A 15,015-nucleotide genomic window follows, 5' to 3' on the forward strand; every position below is an offset into this window, starting at 1 on the left:
TTTCAGGAATTTTCAAGGAGTTATAGGGGTGTGCCAAGGGATTTCCTTGGCGTTCCAGGAGCTTCAGAGATACTACAGGGGACTTCAGGGGTGTTCCAGGGGGGTTCAAGCGCGTTCCAAGGTTTTTAAGGGCATACTCGAAGACTTCAGGGTCGCTCCAAAGGTGTTTCTGTGAATTTTAGAAGCTTATTTTTTATTCCATGGATTTTTAATGCGCTTCAGAGGTTTCAGAGCATTGCAGAGGTGCTCCGGAGGTTTCAGGCAACTTCAGGAGCTTTCCAGGGGTTTCCAAGGGGTGCTAAGGATAACCAGAGTGTTTCAGTAGCGTTTTAGATCTATTTAAACGGGACGTTACAAAGGGTTTCAAGGGGTTCGAAAAAAATCAACCCCAAAAGTATTTTTCCACAGTGATTCCTGCCTCAAGACATCGTTCTACACTAAAATGCCGATGTTCATAATTGGGTATAAACAATGCTGTAGACTTGTTTCATCAGCTTCAAATAGTGAAGCATTCCTCGGGAAACACTGTACTTGACCGGGTTGACGAGATTCCTGCAGAATCTGGCGGCTTGGGCTGCTGCTGCTGCTGCTTGGAAGAATACATCATCTAACCCTTCAAAGATGTGTCACGAGCAAAGCTGATGCCGTTTCCTAATGGCTCTCTTAGCCAACCGGCGTCATCACCGCCGTAGTCGCCATCGCCGTCGTCGTCATTACCAAGCTAAGGATTTCAGCTTTCAATTGAATGCATTATGTGGTGGTCCGAGTCCGTCCGGATTCGCCTTTGACTGGGCTGTAGCGGGTGTGGTGCTTGCATCAGAACTAAGATTGCACATTTCAGGTAATTGAGACGGTTGAAGGCTGTCTACCGGTTGGAGCACATTTCAAAACTTGGTAATAGTCTTGTACAGTCAGTGCATGACATCTCGTAACGGATCGCTGTGAGGAATACTGTGGAAATGGGATTATCTAAACAGTTCCCAGTTACATGTACTGTACTGCCAATCAACAGTAACGTAAATATGAAAGCAACAATCGTGACACGAATTCGGCATAGGTGCATTGAAGCCTTCCTCCGTAGATAACTGTTATCTAATTCCAAAGCAATATGCGCCGTTAATTGAGATAATTACCGAAATTGCAAAACTGTACAATGAACAACCCGTTCAGTCTGTTAATGGCTTGTTTTGAGGAAGGTCAATATAGTGATGTTCGAGAGGTGGCAAATATAAACATTTGGAAGCAGTATTGAATATGTACAGGACAACGGGAAACGATGGAACAGCTCAAATTACTGATGCCCAAATTTTGGATGACATGATGAAGAAAAGATTTGATCATGCAAAAAATCAAACGAGCGATTATTCGCATCTGTTTAGGTAGGTGAACTTTGTAATTTGCAAATCCGGTTCTGAGAGTGAGTTCAGTTAAGTTTCAGTTCAGTTTCAGATCAGTTTCAGTTCAGTTTCAGTTCAGTTTCAGTTCAGTTTCAGTTCAGTTTCAGTTCAGTTTCAGTTCAGTTTCAGTTCAGTTTCAGTTCAGTTTCAGTTCAGTTTCAGTTCAGTTTCAGTTCAGTTTCAGTTCAGTTTCAGTTCAGTTTCAGTTCAGTTTCAGTTCAGTTTCAGTTCAGTTTCAGTTCAGTTTCAGTTCAGTTTCAGTTCAGTTTCAGTTCAGTTTCAGTTCAGTTTCAGTTCAGTTTCAGTTCAGTTTCAGTTCAGTTTCAGTTCAGTTTCAGTTCAGTTTGAGTTCTGGTTCAGTTCAGTTTCAGTTTCAGTTCAGTTTCAGTTCAGTTTCAGTTCAGTTTCAGTTCAGTTTCAGTTCAGTTTCAGTTCAGTTTCAGTTCAGTTCAGCTCTAAAATTATAAAGTATCATAAGTGGAAATAATTGATTAAAATGGCTATTGCTTACTTTAACTACGCAAGTGAAAAATCAGATTTACTCCACTGAACAATGTGCATCTGTTTTACGGTAGTTTTTCTTTTAATGATATCAGGTAGCTAATCTGAATACGATCGGTGGTTTTCAGAAATAGTGAATCCATACTAGGCTTGTACTGATGAAATCTGGCATGTCAATGCATTTACTTCGGTAGAGGTAATTTTCGTTGGGGTACGCAGGTAAAGCCCAGTGAAGGTAGTTTAGATCAGTGTGTTTTGATACATCTAGCTAACTGGTTGAAAGTTTCGAAGTGCTTGCAAGCGATATGTATAAACCTACGGGCGACGACAGAACGGGGCAATTAACGGACAATCAAATAGCAGATATTGTGCTTCAAAAACGATTTGAGCATGCGAAATTGCAACGCAGTAATTATTCACATTTATTCAGGTTTGTAGTGAGAGTTATTAATAGTAGAAAAGCTGTGATGTGTGTGCTCCTCAAATTCCCAACACGTTTACGATCTACACTACTGCGGTTCTACGATCTACCATGCAGCCCTTCCATAGAAAAACGATATAGTGCATCTCCGATTGTCGTGAAACTTGGTGGGCTTGTAGTTCTTCGGAAATAATTAGACCCTTATTTTTTTTATTTCGTCATTAGGGTGATTAATTTTCATATAGGGTGGTCCAAAAAATTAAGGTTTTTAAAACTAAAAATTTTCAAAAAATCGTAACTTTTGGACCAGTTGACCGACTTTAAACTTCTTTTTTTTTTGTTTGAAAGATATTGAATTGCAGTTTTCAGGAAAAAAAACTACTAAAATGTAAAGAGTACTATAAAATATGCTAATATATTAGTTTTTTTTCACTTTTTTATGGTCTCGGGACCAAAAAGGTACCCTGGTTTTATATTTTTACCAGAAAATTCAGGAAATTTGGCGTAACATATCAAAAAATCAGAGATGTATGTTTTTTAGTTTTTTGAGATATGATTTTTTGAAAATAAAAGGTCAATTTTTCCCATACTAGACACATTTTTAAATTTGATTATATTTTGATTCCTTATAATATTATGGATACCAAAACCACCAGGAATCACTTTAGAAAGCAATAGTATGCATAGTTTAATGAGAATTTGCAATTTCAAGCAATTTTAGAATAGCTAGTACTAAAATATATGCCTCTCTATACTGCCCATATTTGCATAGTTGACGTAAGCGCCACTGCAGTTTTCAACATACTTTTGCAATTTTAACAATAAATAATACGAAGTTCTAGATGTTTTTCCACGTTGACATCAAACTAACGGTTGAATTTTGTACTCTACTGAATAAAACTGGTCAGAAATATGTACATGCGTTAGATTTTGGCTTGTGTATGCTGACATTGGCAATGGTGGTTACGTCGACTATGCAAACATGGGCAGTATATTCAAAAAATCATATCTCAAAAACAAAACAATATACATTTCTGATTTTTTGATATGTTACGCCAAATTTCCTGAATTTTCTAATAAAAATATAAAACCAGGGTACCTTTTTGGTCCCGAAAACGTGAAAAAACTAATATATTTGCATATTTTATAGTACTCTTTACATTTTAGCCCCTTTATCGTATTTTTCCTGAAAACTACAATTTAATAGCTTTCAAACAAAAAAAAAGTTTAAAAACCGGTCAAATGGTTCAAAAGTTACGATTTTTTGAAAATTTTTAGTTTTGAAAAACCTTGATTTTTTGGACCACCCTATATAAAAATTGGTCACCCTAATGACGAAATAAAAAAATACGGGCCTAATTATTTCCGAAGAACTTCAAGCCCACCAAGTTTCACGACAATCGGAGATCCACTATATCGTTTTTCTATGGAATGGCTGCATGGATAAGCGATTGCATCACAGCTTCCTCCACTTTCCCCATATTGACCTGCAATTTTAATGGTTGGCCCGGAAAAAGTGTATAGTAATCTAGGTTTCTTATGTAAGTGTAGTTGAACTGGAGATATTGAATCAGCAACTACGCGTGGTTTATCAAGTTCATGCTAGAGCATTCTTAGTGTTTGCCAACACTTTGTTCTATAAAATACAAACAACTTCCTCAAACCATTTCAGATCTAAATCCCGCTGGGAGCTGGTCCGCTTGACAATGATCATCGTGAGCATCCAGTTCACCTACGCCGCTGAAACGGCATTTGTGTCACCCATCTTGTTGAGTATCGGCCTGCCACACACGCTTATGACCATGATATGGGCCATTTCCCCAACACTCGGTTTCTTTTTGGCCCCACTGGTGGCCTCCGTAAGTGACCAGCTGCGAGTTGCCTGGGGCAGAAGGCGCCCTGTACTGCTCGTGTTGGGGATTAGCTTGATGCTTGGATTGGTGATTTTACCTCACGGACGGACAATCGGGCTTTGGTTTGGCGACGAAGACATCCCTCCACAGAATATGAGTGGATTCCGATGGGGAATTTTGATCACAACCGTGGGACTGATAATGGCCGATTTCAGCGTGGAAACAACCAACGGGATATCTAGGACCTACTTTTTGGATATGTGTATCAAAGGTAGGTTTCTCATACAACAGTTTATCTTTACGTTATGACCATCAGGAATTATTTTAGAGGATCATCCAACTGTTCTGACCGTAGCTGTAATGATTGGAGGAATCGGTGGTTTCATCGGGTACATGCTTGGAGCCATTGACTGGTCCGACACAGACGTCGGAGAAATGATGGGTTCGAATGAAGCAACTGTCTTTGCGGCAGTTGTAATTATTGTTCTTATTGGAACCACCGTTACCTTAACAAGCTTCCGAGAGGTTCCACTCGAATTGTTGGAGAAAGATGAGCTGTTGCGACCCATCACGAAGGCAGCATTCGAGGAGGAGAAACGTCGACAGATGAATCTCACACAAGCTAGCAGTATTATGTCCCTGGAGTCAGAGACCACCGAAAGAGCACAGATTCATCGTGATGATTGCAACGAACAGCCACTGAATTTCAAAACGTTTCTGGGGAATCTCATGAGGCTGCCGAAAGCTTTGCGAATTTTATATTTTACACAGTTTTTGTCCCATTTGGGCTACCTCAGCTATTGTTTGTACTTCACAGACTTTGTCGGCAGGGAAATATTTTACGGAGACGCAATGGTACGTATTTTTTAAATTTATTAGCCAACACCGTCTGGATGCAGAATAATTATATACCACACAGGCAGACGAAGGTTCGCAAGCCATGAAGTTATACCATGAGGGAGTGCGCTTCGGAAGCCTTGGCATGGCAATCTTCATCCTGAGTGCTGCAATCTACTCCATGATAATCGAGAGAGTGATTCGATTGTTGAGGTAAGTGCAACGTAGACCAAACAGTAACAGTGGAAAAGTTGACCAGAAGTTTATAGTTAAATTGTAGAGCTTAGAACCTTCAAAAGTAATTGCAACGTGTTTGAACATCCAATCCTTTTTACTGAAATTTTACACTAGCGATGTTACAACCGCAAGGACGATTTTGTAGGTAAATAATAGAACAAGCATAATGCTGGCGATTCGAAGCTTAACCTTCAAAAGTTTATTTTGTTTTTAAATTCTGTCTATATGCCGTTTTCTATTTTTTTTTTACAGTACTAGATCAGTGTACATCGGGGGACTTTTACTGAACTGTATCGGAATGATGTTGATCGCTGTACATAAATCCAAACTAATGGTTTTCATATGCTGCGTAACTATGGGTATTGAATATGCTACAATCTACTCTTTGCCATTTTTGTTAATTTCTCATTACCATCAGAAGCAATCGGTAAGTTTGAATATTGTTAACTCTTGTTAATCCACCTACCTATACAGTTCACTATATTTTCAGTTTGATGTGGTAGATGGCCGATGCGTACAGAGTAGACAGACTCGAGGATTTGGAGCGGATATTTCGATTCTCAGTAGCATGTTGTTTCTTGCTCAGGTTATCTAGTAGACGGACAAGTTGTAACGTGTGTAAATTAATTCCTCTATTTTCATTTATTTGTAGATCATAATCTCTCTATCGATTGGAAGTGTTATCGATGCATACGGCAGTACAACGATTGTGGTTTATTCTGCAAGTCTCTTCTCCTGTTTAGCTGCATTCTCAGCGACGCAGATTATCTACATGGATCTCTAGGGAAAAATAACTATAGCAGTACGTAACTAACAGGTAGTTTAACTATTTTTCTTTGAGAAAAAAAAATATCTCACTTTCAATGGAGTAATTAAAAGTGCTGTAGTTGTTTGTTTGTCTATTTTCGACACTTTACACCAGGGTGCGGTGCTGAGTATATTTTACACAGAAAATTAAACATTCACACTTGTCACGCTTAATCGTTGATCAAAAGTTGATTTGTCAAGCGCAACGCTCATATCGTTTTTGCCCATGTTTAACCTTCATCCAGCCAACGTACATTTTTCACCTTCGGAAAAGCACAAAAATGGTCATAACTTTTTTTGTTCTTCGATGGATTTTGATGAAATTTTCCCGAAAAACTCTTCTAGTTTATGGTGCCGGGGACATGGGTGCCTGGTCCACATGGTTCCGGAGTTATGTATTCCGGATTGTCTTGACCATAATTGACCACACACATTGCGCAACGTATATCTCAAGATCCCGATGAGGTAGAAGTATAGTGTCTTCGGCGAATTTGTTCAGCAGGTTAAGAACTAACGCTAGGCGGCGCCAGTGTCAAAAATGTTCAAGCCCTTATATCTCAGAAACCTGATAAGATAGAATGATGCTGTCTTTGAGAAAGTTCTTCAGTAAGCTCAGAACAGTCTGATGGTTGAGTCTTTGATTCGTGATTTATCCGCTAGGTGGCGCCTTGTGTCTGGAAAATTCAAATACGTATATCTCGATACCATAATGAGGTACAAGCATGCCGTTTTCAGCAAAGTTGTTCAGCAGGCTAAGAACTATCTGGCAATGGCGTCTTTGGTTCGAGAATCGTCCGCTAGGTGGCGCCAGGGTAAAAAATGTTCAAACTTCTATATCTCAGAATTTTGCTAAGGTAGAATGATGCCGTCTTCAACAAATTTCTTCAGCAAGCTTAAAACTGTCTGGTAGTTGAGTCTTTCATTCGTAATTTATTCGCTAGTGATGATGATTAACCTGGGCTTGTTAGGGGAATATCTGTAAATAAAAAGAAAATCGGGTTAAGTACGGTTCCTTTGAATTCCACTAAGAATTTGCATCCTTTGACAGATTCGTATTTCGACCTCAACTGTAAGGTCGTCTTCAGTGTCTTGTACTTGACTCGAGTCAAGTTTTTTCTTCCGGGAATTTCTACAGGAACTCTTCCGAGAATTTTTCCAGGAATTTCTCCGGGCGTTCCACCGATAATTTCTCCAATTATTCCACTAGGAATTCCTAAAGAACTTCTTCAGGAAATCTTCCGAGAATTCCTCAAGGACATCCTCCAGGAGTTTCTCCGGGAAATCCTCCAGGATTTTCTCTTGGGATTCTTCCAGGAACTCTTTCAGGGATTCCTTCAGGAATTCCTCCAGGAGTTCCTCCAGTAATTTCTCTAGGAATTCCTCTGTCTTCGGATTTTTTTTTTTTCAGGATTTCCTCTAGGACCCCCACTCTACAGGAATTCCTTCGGTAATTTCCCCAGTAATTCTTCTGGGAATTTCTCCAGAAATTCCTCCGGATTTCCACCGATAATTTCCCCAGGAATGTCTCCATGAGTTCCTCTGGGAATCACTCCATGAATTTCTCCGAGATTTTCCTCAAGATTTCTCTAGGCTGGATTTCTCCGAGAATTTTTCTAGAAGTTCCTCCAGAAATATCTTCGGGAATGTCTCCGGGAATTCCTTCGGGAATTTCTTCAGGAAATCTGTCAGGAATTGCTTTGGAAATTTCTTCAAGAAATTTTCCGGGAAATCCTCCAGAAAATCTTCCAGGAATTCCTTCGGGAATTCCCCCGCAAATTCCAAAAACTTCCGGTTAAAAAAAAATCCACTTGGAATGTCTCCAGGAAGTCTTCCTTCAGGAAATCTTCCGTTTCTTTTTTTAGAAAACCCTCTGAGAATTTATCTAAGAATCCATCTGGGATTTTTTCCAGAAATTCCTCCTTGAATTTCTCCAGGAATTCCTCCGGGAATGTCTCTGGAAATTCTCCCTGGAATTTCTCCAGAAATTCCACTAGAAATTTCTTCAGGAAATGCTTCCAAAATATCTCCCTGAAATCAACTAGGAATTTCATTACGACTTCCTCCAGGATTTTCTCCGGGAATTCTTCTAGGACTCCCATCAGCAATTCCTCCGGTGATTCCTTCAGTAATTACTCCAGGACTTTTTCTGGGAATATTTCCAGGAATTCTTTAGTGTATTTCTCCAGGAATTCGCCCGGGGATTCCACCTGGAATTCCCTTAGGGGATTCCTCCAGAGATTCTTCCAGGAATTTCCTCCGGGGAATCCCCCAGGAAGAAGGATTCCCTGAAGAATGTTTCAAAGGAATTGCTGGAGAAATTACCGGAGGAATTCCTAGAGAAATTTCCTGAGGAATTCCTGGGGGAAATCCTAGAGGGATTCTCAGAGGAATATTTGAAGTAATTTCCAGAAGATTTCCTTTAAAAAATTTCCTTTAAAAATTCCCGGAGGAATTTTAGAAAAATCCCCGGAGGAATTTCTGCAAGAATTCCTGGAAGAATTCCTGGAGCATTTTCTGAAAGATTTCCAGAAGAAATTCCCAAAACAATTCCTGGAGGAATTCCTGAAGAAATTCCCGGAGACATTCTCGGAGGAATTTCTGAAGGAATTCCTGGAGAAATTCCAGGAGGAATTCATGGAGCGATTCCAGGAGGTATTCGTTAGGGAAGTCCTAGAAGAATTCCGGGAGAAATTCCCAGAGGTTTTTGTGAGAAAAAAAAATGACGGAAGACTTCCTGGAGAAATTCCCAGAGGATTTTCTTGAAAAAAACCAAAAGTTTTCCTTAGAAAATTATCGGATATATTCCTGCAGAAACTCCAGGAAAAATTCCCGCAAATATTCCTAGAAAAATTCTTGAAGGAATTCCTATTGAAAATCCCGAAGGAATTTCTGAAGAAAATCCTGAAGGAGTTCATGGAGGAATTCCCGGAGGCACTCATGGACGAATACCTGGGAAAATTCTCAGTGAAATTTCTGGATAAAATCTTGGAAAAAAAATCTAGAGGAATTCCTAAAGGAAGGAATTCCTAAAGGAGTCCTAGAGGAAATCCTGGGTAAATTTCCCGGAGGAACTTTTGGAGGATGTCGTACAGGAATTCCCAGAAGATTTCCTGAAGAAATTCCTGGAGGAAGTTCTTGAGGAATTCCCAGTGAAATTCTTGGATAAATTCTCGGTGGAATTCTCGTAGAAATTCCTGGAAAAAATCTTGGAAGAGTTTCTGTTGAAACTCCCGGAGACATTCCCGGAAGAAAAACGGAGCAAAAGAAGCAATATTGTAGGGTAACAAAATTTGTCTGCAGGGGGTCAAAGGCAGTGTTAAAGTATAGCCTCTTGTACCACTGTACTCGACCGTCTACTATCCTGCCAAATTACTCTTAGCTTGCTGAACAACTATGCTGAAAATGGAATACTTCTTGTTCATTAGGGTGTTCATACAAGTATTTTCTTAATACTAGACGGAACCTATCGAATAATATCAGAACCATGGACACCAGATACGTCTTACTTCCTCTTAACTTTCGGAACAATTTGCTGGACGCTTTCCGATTTTTGAGATAAAATTGTTTGAATGCTTTGATCGCTGGTGTCACATAGAGTCACCATTACCGGATAGATCTCAACCTGCCGAGCAATTTTGCAGAAGACGCCATGCGTTTAGAGTAACGAGATACACGTATTTAAATATTATACACAACGTGCCACTAAGCGAATAAATACCGAACCAAAGACTCAACTACCAGACAGTTTTCAGCTTGCTGAATAACTTTGTTGAAGACGGCATCATTCTATCTTATCAGGATTCTGAGATATAGTAGTTTGAACATTTTTTACCCTGGCGCTTGCTGAACAACTTTGCTGAAAGCGGCATGCTTGTACCACATTAGGGTATCGAGATATACGTGTTTGAATGTTTCAGGCACAAGGCGCCACCTAGCGGATAAATCCCTAACCAAAGACTTCAATAGCAGACAGTTCTGAGCTTGCTGAAGAACTTTGCCGAAGACAGCATCATTCTATCTTATCAGGTTTCTGAGATATGGGGGTTTGAACATTTTTGACACTGGCGCCGCCTAGTGGCCGAATCGCAAACCAAAGTCGCCGTTGCCAGTTACTTCTTAACCTGTTGAACAAATTCGCCGAAGACACTATACTTCTACATCATCGGGATCTTGAGATATACGTTGCGCAAAGTATGTGGCCCATTTTGGTACCCCAAGACAATCCGGAATAACTCCGGAACAATGTGGACCAGGCACCCATGTCCCCGGCATCATAAACTAGAAGAGTTTTTCGGGAAAATTTCATCAAAATCCATCGAAAAACAAAAAAAGTTATGACCATTTTTGTGCTTTTTCGAAGGTGGTAAATGTACGTTGGCTGGATGAAGGTTAACATTGGATCACTACGGCCACCTTGCTTGACACATCATAATGAGAAACTTCCCCTGCTTTATCTCCTCGCCTAATGTATTTTCTTCGAATTTTTCGCGCTTTTATAAAGCATTTTCAGTGAGAACCCGGACGCAAGAAATAACTTATTGTGATGTGACGCTCTTGATAATCTCAATCATATATTTTGTTAGCTGTACGATAACAAACTAATCCACTTTCAACAGTTAATATTTCATCGCCTCTCTTGCAACGAGTGATAATTTATTCCAGAGTACAGAAAAACGAAAGAAAAAAAATCTTGTACAAACCAGAGTTTAAAATTTTCATTTTCAACGAATGAAATTCAACGTGAACTTTAAAGATTCTCAACTGAGGAATCAAAATAAAATTCATTTTGGTGAATGAATTTTTTCACCTATTCATTCATTTTTCTGTCACTGACAATTTTCACTGAGAAATAAAACTGGACCGTAACTCCCGATTATACTTCCAATTTCCCCAAAGCTTGTGTATAGTAGTTAATTAGAATATTAATTATGTTCTCTAGTTGTCCATTGAGTCGGATTGTGCGTCTGTTAACAGAAATTGGACATTTTACGACGTGCGAAAAAATATTCGTGACAGAGAAATGAATGAAAAAAGAGAGGCATTCAGCTGACAATGAATGTGACCAAACACGAATGAAAAAATGAGAATGTCAATCTTCACTTTCAATCTTCGAATATTTTACTCTCAGGTACAAACACGCTAAAAATTTGCGGCTACGATAGCCGTAATATTTTTCTGACCCGCATTGTTGGAAATCTCTTTACTGTGCACTAGTACGCCCAATTTTGGAAAATGCCTCCTTCGTATGGCATCCGTACCAAGTCACGTGGAGCCTAAGAATTGAACGAATTCAGAGACGGTTCATCCGCTTAGCCTTGAGAAGTTTGCCTTGGAGAGATCCTGATAACTTGCCACCCTATCAAGACAGATGCCGACTACTGGGGTTGGAGACCTTGGAGCGACGGCGAAAAGTACAGCAGTCGCTACTTGTAGCAAAACTACTTAATAGTGAAATCGATGCTCCAGCGTTGCTTTCTTCATTAAACTTCCGTGTTCCGACCATACATCTTCGAAATTCGACGTAACTGCAACCAACTTTCCACCGGACCGTGTATGGCTACAACGAGCCCTTCTCAGCGTGTATTCGTGCTTTTACAGATGTGGAGGAATTCTTCGTTTTTAATGAACCGACAAGAATTTTCGCTAATCGTATAAAATCTGTGTTAAATGTCGTTTAAATGTATGTATTTAATTTTATTCATTAAGACTAACATGTAAGATGAATTATTTAAAATACAAATACAAATACAAAAAATCTTGGTGAGCTGCCTCGATAGCCGGAGATGTTCAGTGGTATCATCACGGATGAATAGTGTTAATGAGCATGAGCATGAGCATGAGCATGAGCATGAGCATGAGCATAGATGACCGTACTATTCGTAGTTGCTACTCCGTGATTGACCAGAACAATCGAAGTTGCACAAGGAACCAACAGACGGAGCTTGGGAGTAGCTTACCGTCCTCAATGTGCATCTTCGAGAATTCCAAACTTTATTAGGTCAATAACGGCGCCGGCCACGTCCTTACGGTCATCGAGGAAGGAAAGGAATGTTATTATGACGTGCGTTGCTTACTAAAGACCGAGATCACCTCTGCGTCTCCACGTCTGTCATGGGAAGGAATTTTTGTTAGTGGGGAGGGGAAAGGGCGCATGATATGAGTTCACTTTGGTAAGTGGAGTGATTCATGCAACCCTATTAATATCAAACCACTTATTTTCATTAGGACTAAAACAAAACACATGCCGACATCGAAGATGACGAACCATTCAGATAGTTTTCGAAGTGCGAAAATTAACGAAAGAGAAAATAAAGTGATTTGAACCAACGTGGCTTTGGAACTTGGGCCGACACTTGACGTGACGAACATTTCAATGTCTGTTGACTAAAATCGCAAAAAATGTTGTTTGTTGCATTTATCGTATCATAAATCGCCCCGTACGAAGATGAGCAGTCAAATAGACGACGACGACGACCGAATGAAAACGCGGCCTGTAAACTTTTCCTCCAAAAACTCACTAAATCACCCCGTACGAAGATGAGCAGTCAAATAGACGACGACGACCGAATGAAAACGCGGCCTGTACACTTTGCCACCAAAAACTCACTCTCGCAAAAATCTAGCAAAGCGAGCGCGCGAAACTTTGCTGCTGCCGAACTACCGCACACTACTGACTGCTTGGCATCCCGTCGTCAGAGCCCCGCAGAGGGAAGAGGAAAAAAAACCGCAAAAATCTAGCAGAGCGAGCGCGCGAAACTTTGCTGCTGCCGAACTACCGCACACTACTGACTGCTTGGCGTCCCGTCGTCGGAGCCCCGCAGAGGGAAGAGGGAAAAAAAATCGCAAAAATCTAGCAGAGCGAGCGCGCGAAACTTTGCTGCTGCCAAACTACCGCACACTCTCATCACGGATGAATAGTGTTAATTAGTGTTAATTAACGAAAACAAAAACACTAAAATTTCGCCTCTTCTGAATTTATTGAATTGCCTTTTGCAGGAAGGGTAATGTTTGGCAATGTTTCTTCGGAATCCTAATTAGATTGATGGAGGGTCGCAGTACACTACAGAGATGATCCGGATGTGAAACCAATTTACTACCATTATGCAGATTTTTAAGGAGGTTAACATGGAAAAAGAAAGAAAATGCTGTTTGTTATTCCTTCTTTGAGATGTAAGTAATTTTCTTCGCCCAGATTCTAAATAGACAATGCCTTATAGAGCTAAGGTGCCATCAGTAATTATATTCTCCCGAATGCGTCATATTCGAAAGCAAAACAATTACGGAATCGAATAAATCCGTTCACTTCCTACAAAAAATTCAAAAATAGAAATGAAAACAAACAAATGTATATAACAGGCTCACAATGAAAAAAGTTATTTTTTGTGATTTTTTTTTATTTTTTTACGAGCAAAAAATCTCTGTAAGTGGAATTCCTCCCAAGATTCCTCTAGAAATCCTTTCACGAGTTCTTTCATAAAATCATTCAAGCATTCATTCGGTTACATTCTTCAGGGATTGCTTTAGAAATTCCTCCTGAGATCTCTTCAGAAATTTCACAAGCGACACCTCCGGAAATTTCACATAGAATTCTTTTAGAGCATCTGACATGGACGGCTTCACAAATTCTTCGTTAATTCTGCAGACATTCAGAAACTCGCCCGGAGATTTTTTTTTCAGAAAATCTTCTAGCTGTTTTTTTTTAGATTTTTCCAGAGATGCTTTTGAATAATTCTTCAGAAATTGCTTTAGAATATCTTCCAGGGCGATTTAGAAATTTCTTAAAACATTCCTCAATAATTATAAGGGATTCCTTCAAGGATTCTTCAAACAAATTCAAAGGATTCATTCGGATATTGCTTAAAAAAACAGAGATCCTTTAAAAAAATACTCTATAAATTCCTTTAAAAACCTTTCAGGAATTTCTCTAAGAAAAACTTCTCATAAATTCCTTCAGAAATTCCAGCAACAATATATTTTAAAACTTTAAAGAATTTTGTTCATAATCTTCTAAAGAAACCCTCAAAAATTCCTTATGAGCCTACTCTTTTGAAAGTTCTCCAAGGATTAGTTCAAAAACCTTTAAAATACCTATAAAATCTTTCAGAAACTTTTTCATGGATTGCTTTACAAATTCAGATATCCTTTAAAACTTCTTCTGGAAATTTCTTTCAAATTATTCCAAGAACTCTCAAGAAAATTGTACCTGAATTGATTTAGTTATTCCCATTTGTATCTATTTTTTCACAGTTTCGCTTAAAAAATCCTCTAGTGATTCGTCCTGAAATTTCTTCAAGGATTTCTTTTGAAAACCTTTCTCAATTTTTTTTTACTCAAATCCTTCCGGAAAACCCTGTAGAAATGGTTTCGAAAAATCTTCGACTGATTACTTCAGAATTTCCATTCTTTCAAAAGGTATAATTTAAGAATTTCTTCAATTATTTCTAAAATTTTCTTCAGGAATCCTTTTGAGGATTATTCAACACAATCCTTCAAAGATATAGAAACTTCTCAAAATTTCTATCACAAATTCTTTTAGGGATTTCTTTAGAAATGCCTCCAAGGATTGCTTCAAAAATTCCTTCAAAAATGTTTCAACGGACTCCTTTAAACTGCGATCAAAAAAGATTCACCCACGCACCAAATGTACCATATACAAGACGCTAATAAGACCGGTGGTTCTCTTCGGACACGAGATATGGACGATGCTCGAGGAGGACCTGCAAGCACTCGGAGTTTTCGAGCGACGCGTGCTAAGGACGATCTTCGGCGGCGCGCAGGAGAACGGTGTGTGGCGGAGAAGGATGTACCACGAGCTCGCTGCACTTTACGGCGAACCCAGCATCTAGAAAGTGGCCGAAGCCGGAAGGATACGGTGGGCAGGGCATGTTGCAAGAATGCCGGACAACAACCCTGTAAAGTTGGTGTTTGCTAACCATCCGGTTGGTACAAGAAGGCGTGGAGC

General features: G+C 39.5%; 1 protein-coding gene across 2 annotated transcripts; it reads left to right on the top strand.

Moving 5' to 3' along the window:
* The first annotated feature begins 1,197 nt into the window (after positions 1–1,197).
* Positions 1,198–6,035, top strand: LOC134291542 (proton-associated sugar transporter A-like). 2 transcript variants are annotated; one of them, XM_062859448.1, is made up of 7 exons: positions 2,095–2,328; positions 3,992–4,443; positions 4,501–5,027; positions 5,092–5,222; positions 5,499–5,673; positions 5,737–5,832; positions 5,899–6,035. In XM_062859448.1, the coding sequence occupies exons 1-7, from the start codon at positions 2,204–2,206 to the stop codon at positions 6,028–6,030; spliced, it is 1,638 nt and encodes a 545-aa protein (XP_062715432.1). In that variant the 5' UTR covers positions 2,095–2,203; the 3' UTR covers positions 6,031–6,035. The 2 variants fall into 2 exon arrangements, with proteins under 2 accessions (XP_062715431.1, XP_062715432.1); XM_062859447.1 differs by lacking the exon at positions 2,095–2,328 and adding an exon at positions 1,198–1,379 and having other exon boundaries at positions 5,737–6,035.
* Positions 6,036–15,015: the final 8,980 nt, after the last annotated feature.

This window comes from Aedes albopictus, chromosome 3 (genome assembly GCF_035046485.1).
Source record: "Aedes albopictus strain Foshan chromosome 3, AalbF5, whole genome shotgun sequence".
Classification (NCBI taxonomy): domain Eukaryota; kingdom Metazoa; phylum Arthropoda; class Insecta; order Diptera; family Culicidae; genus Aedes; species Aedes albopictus.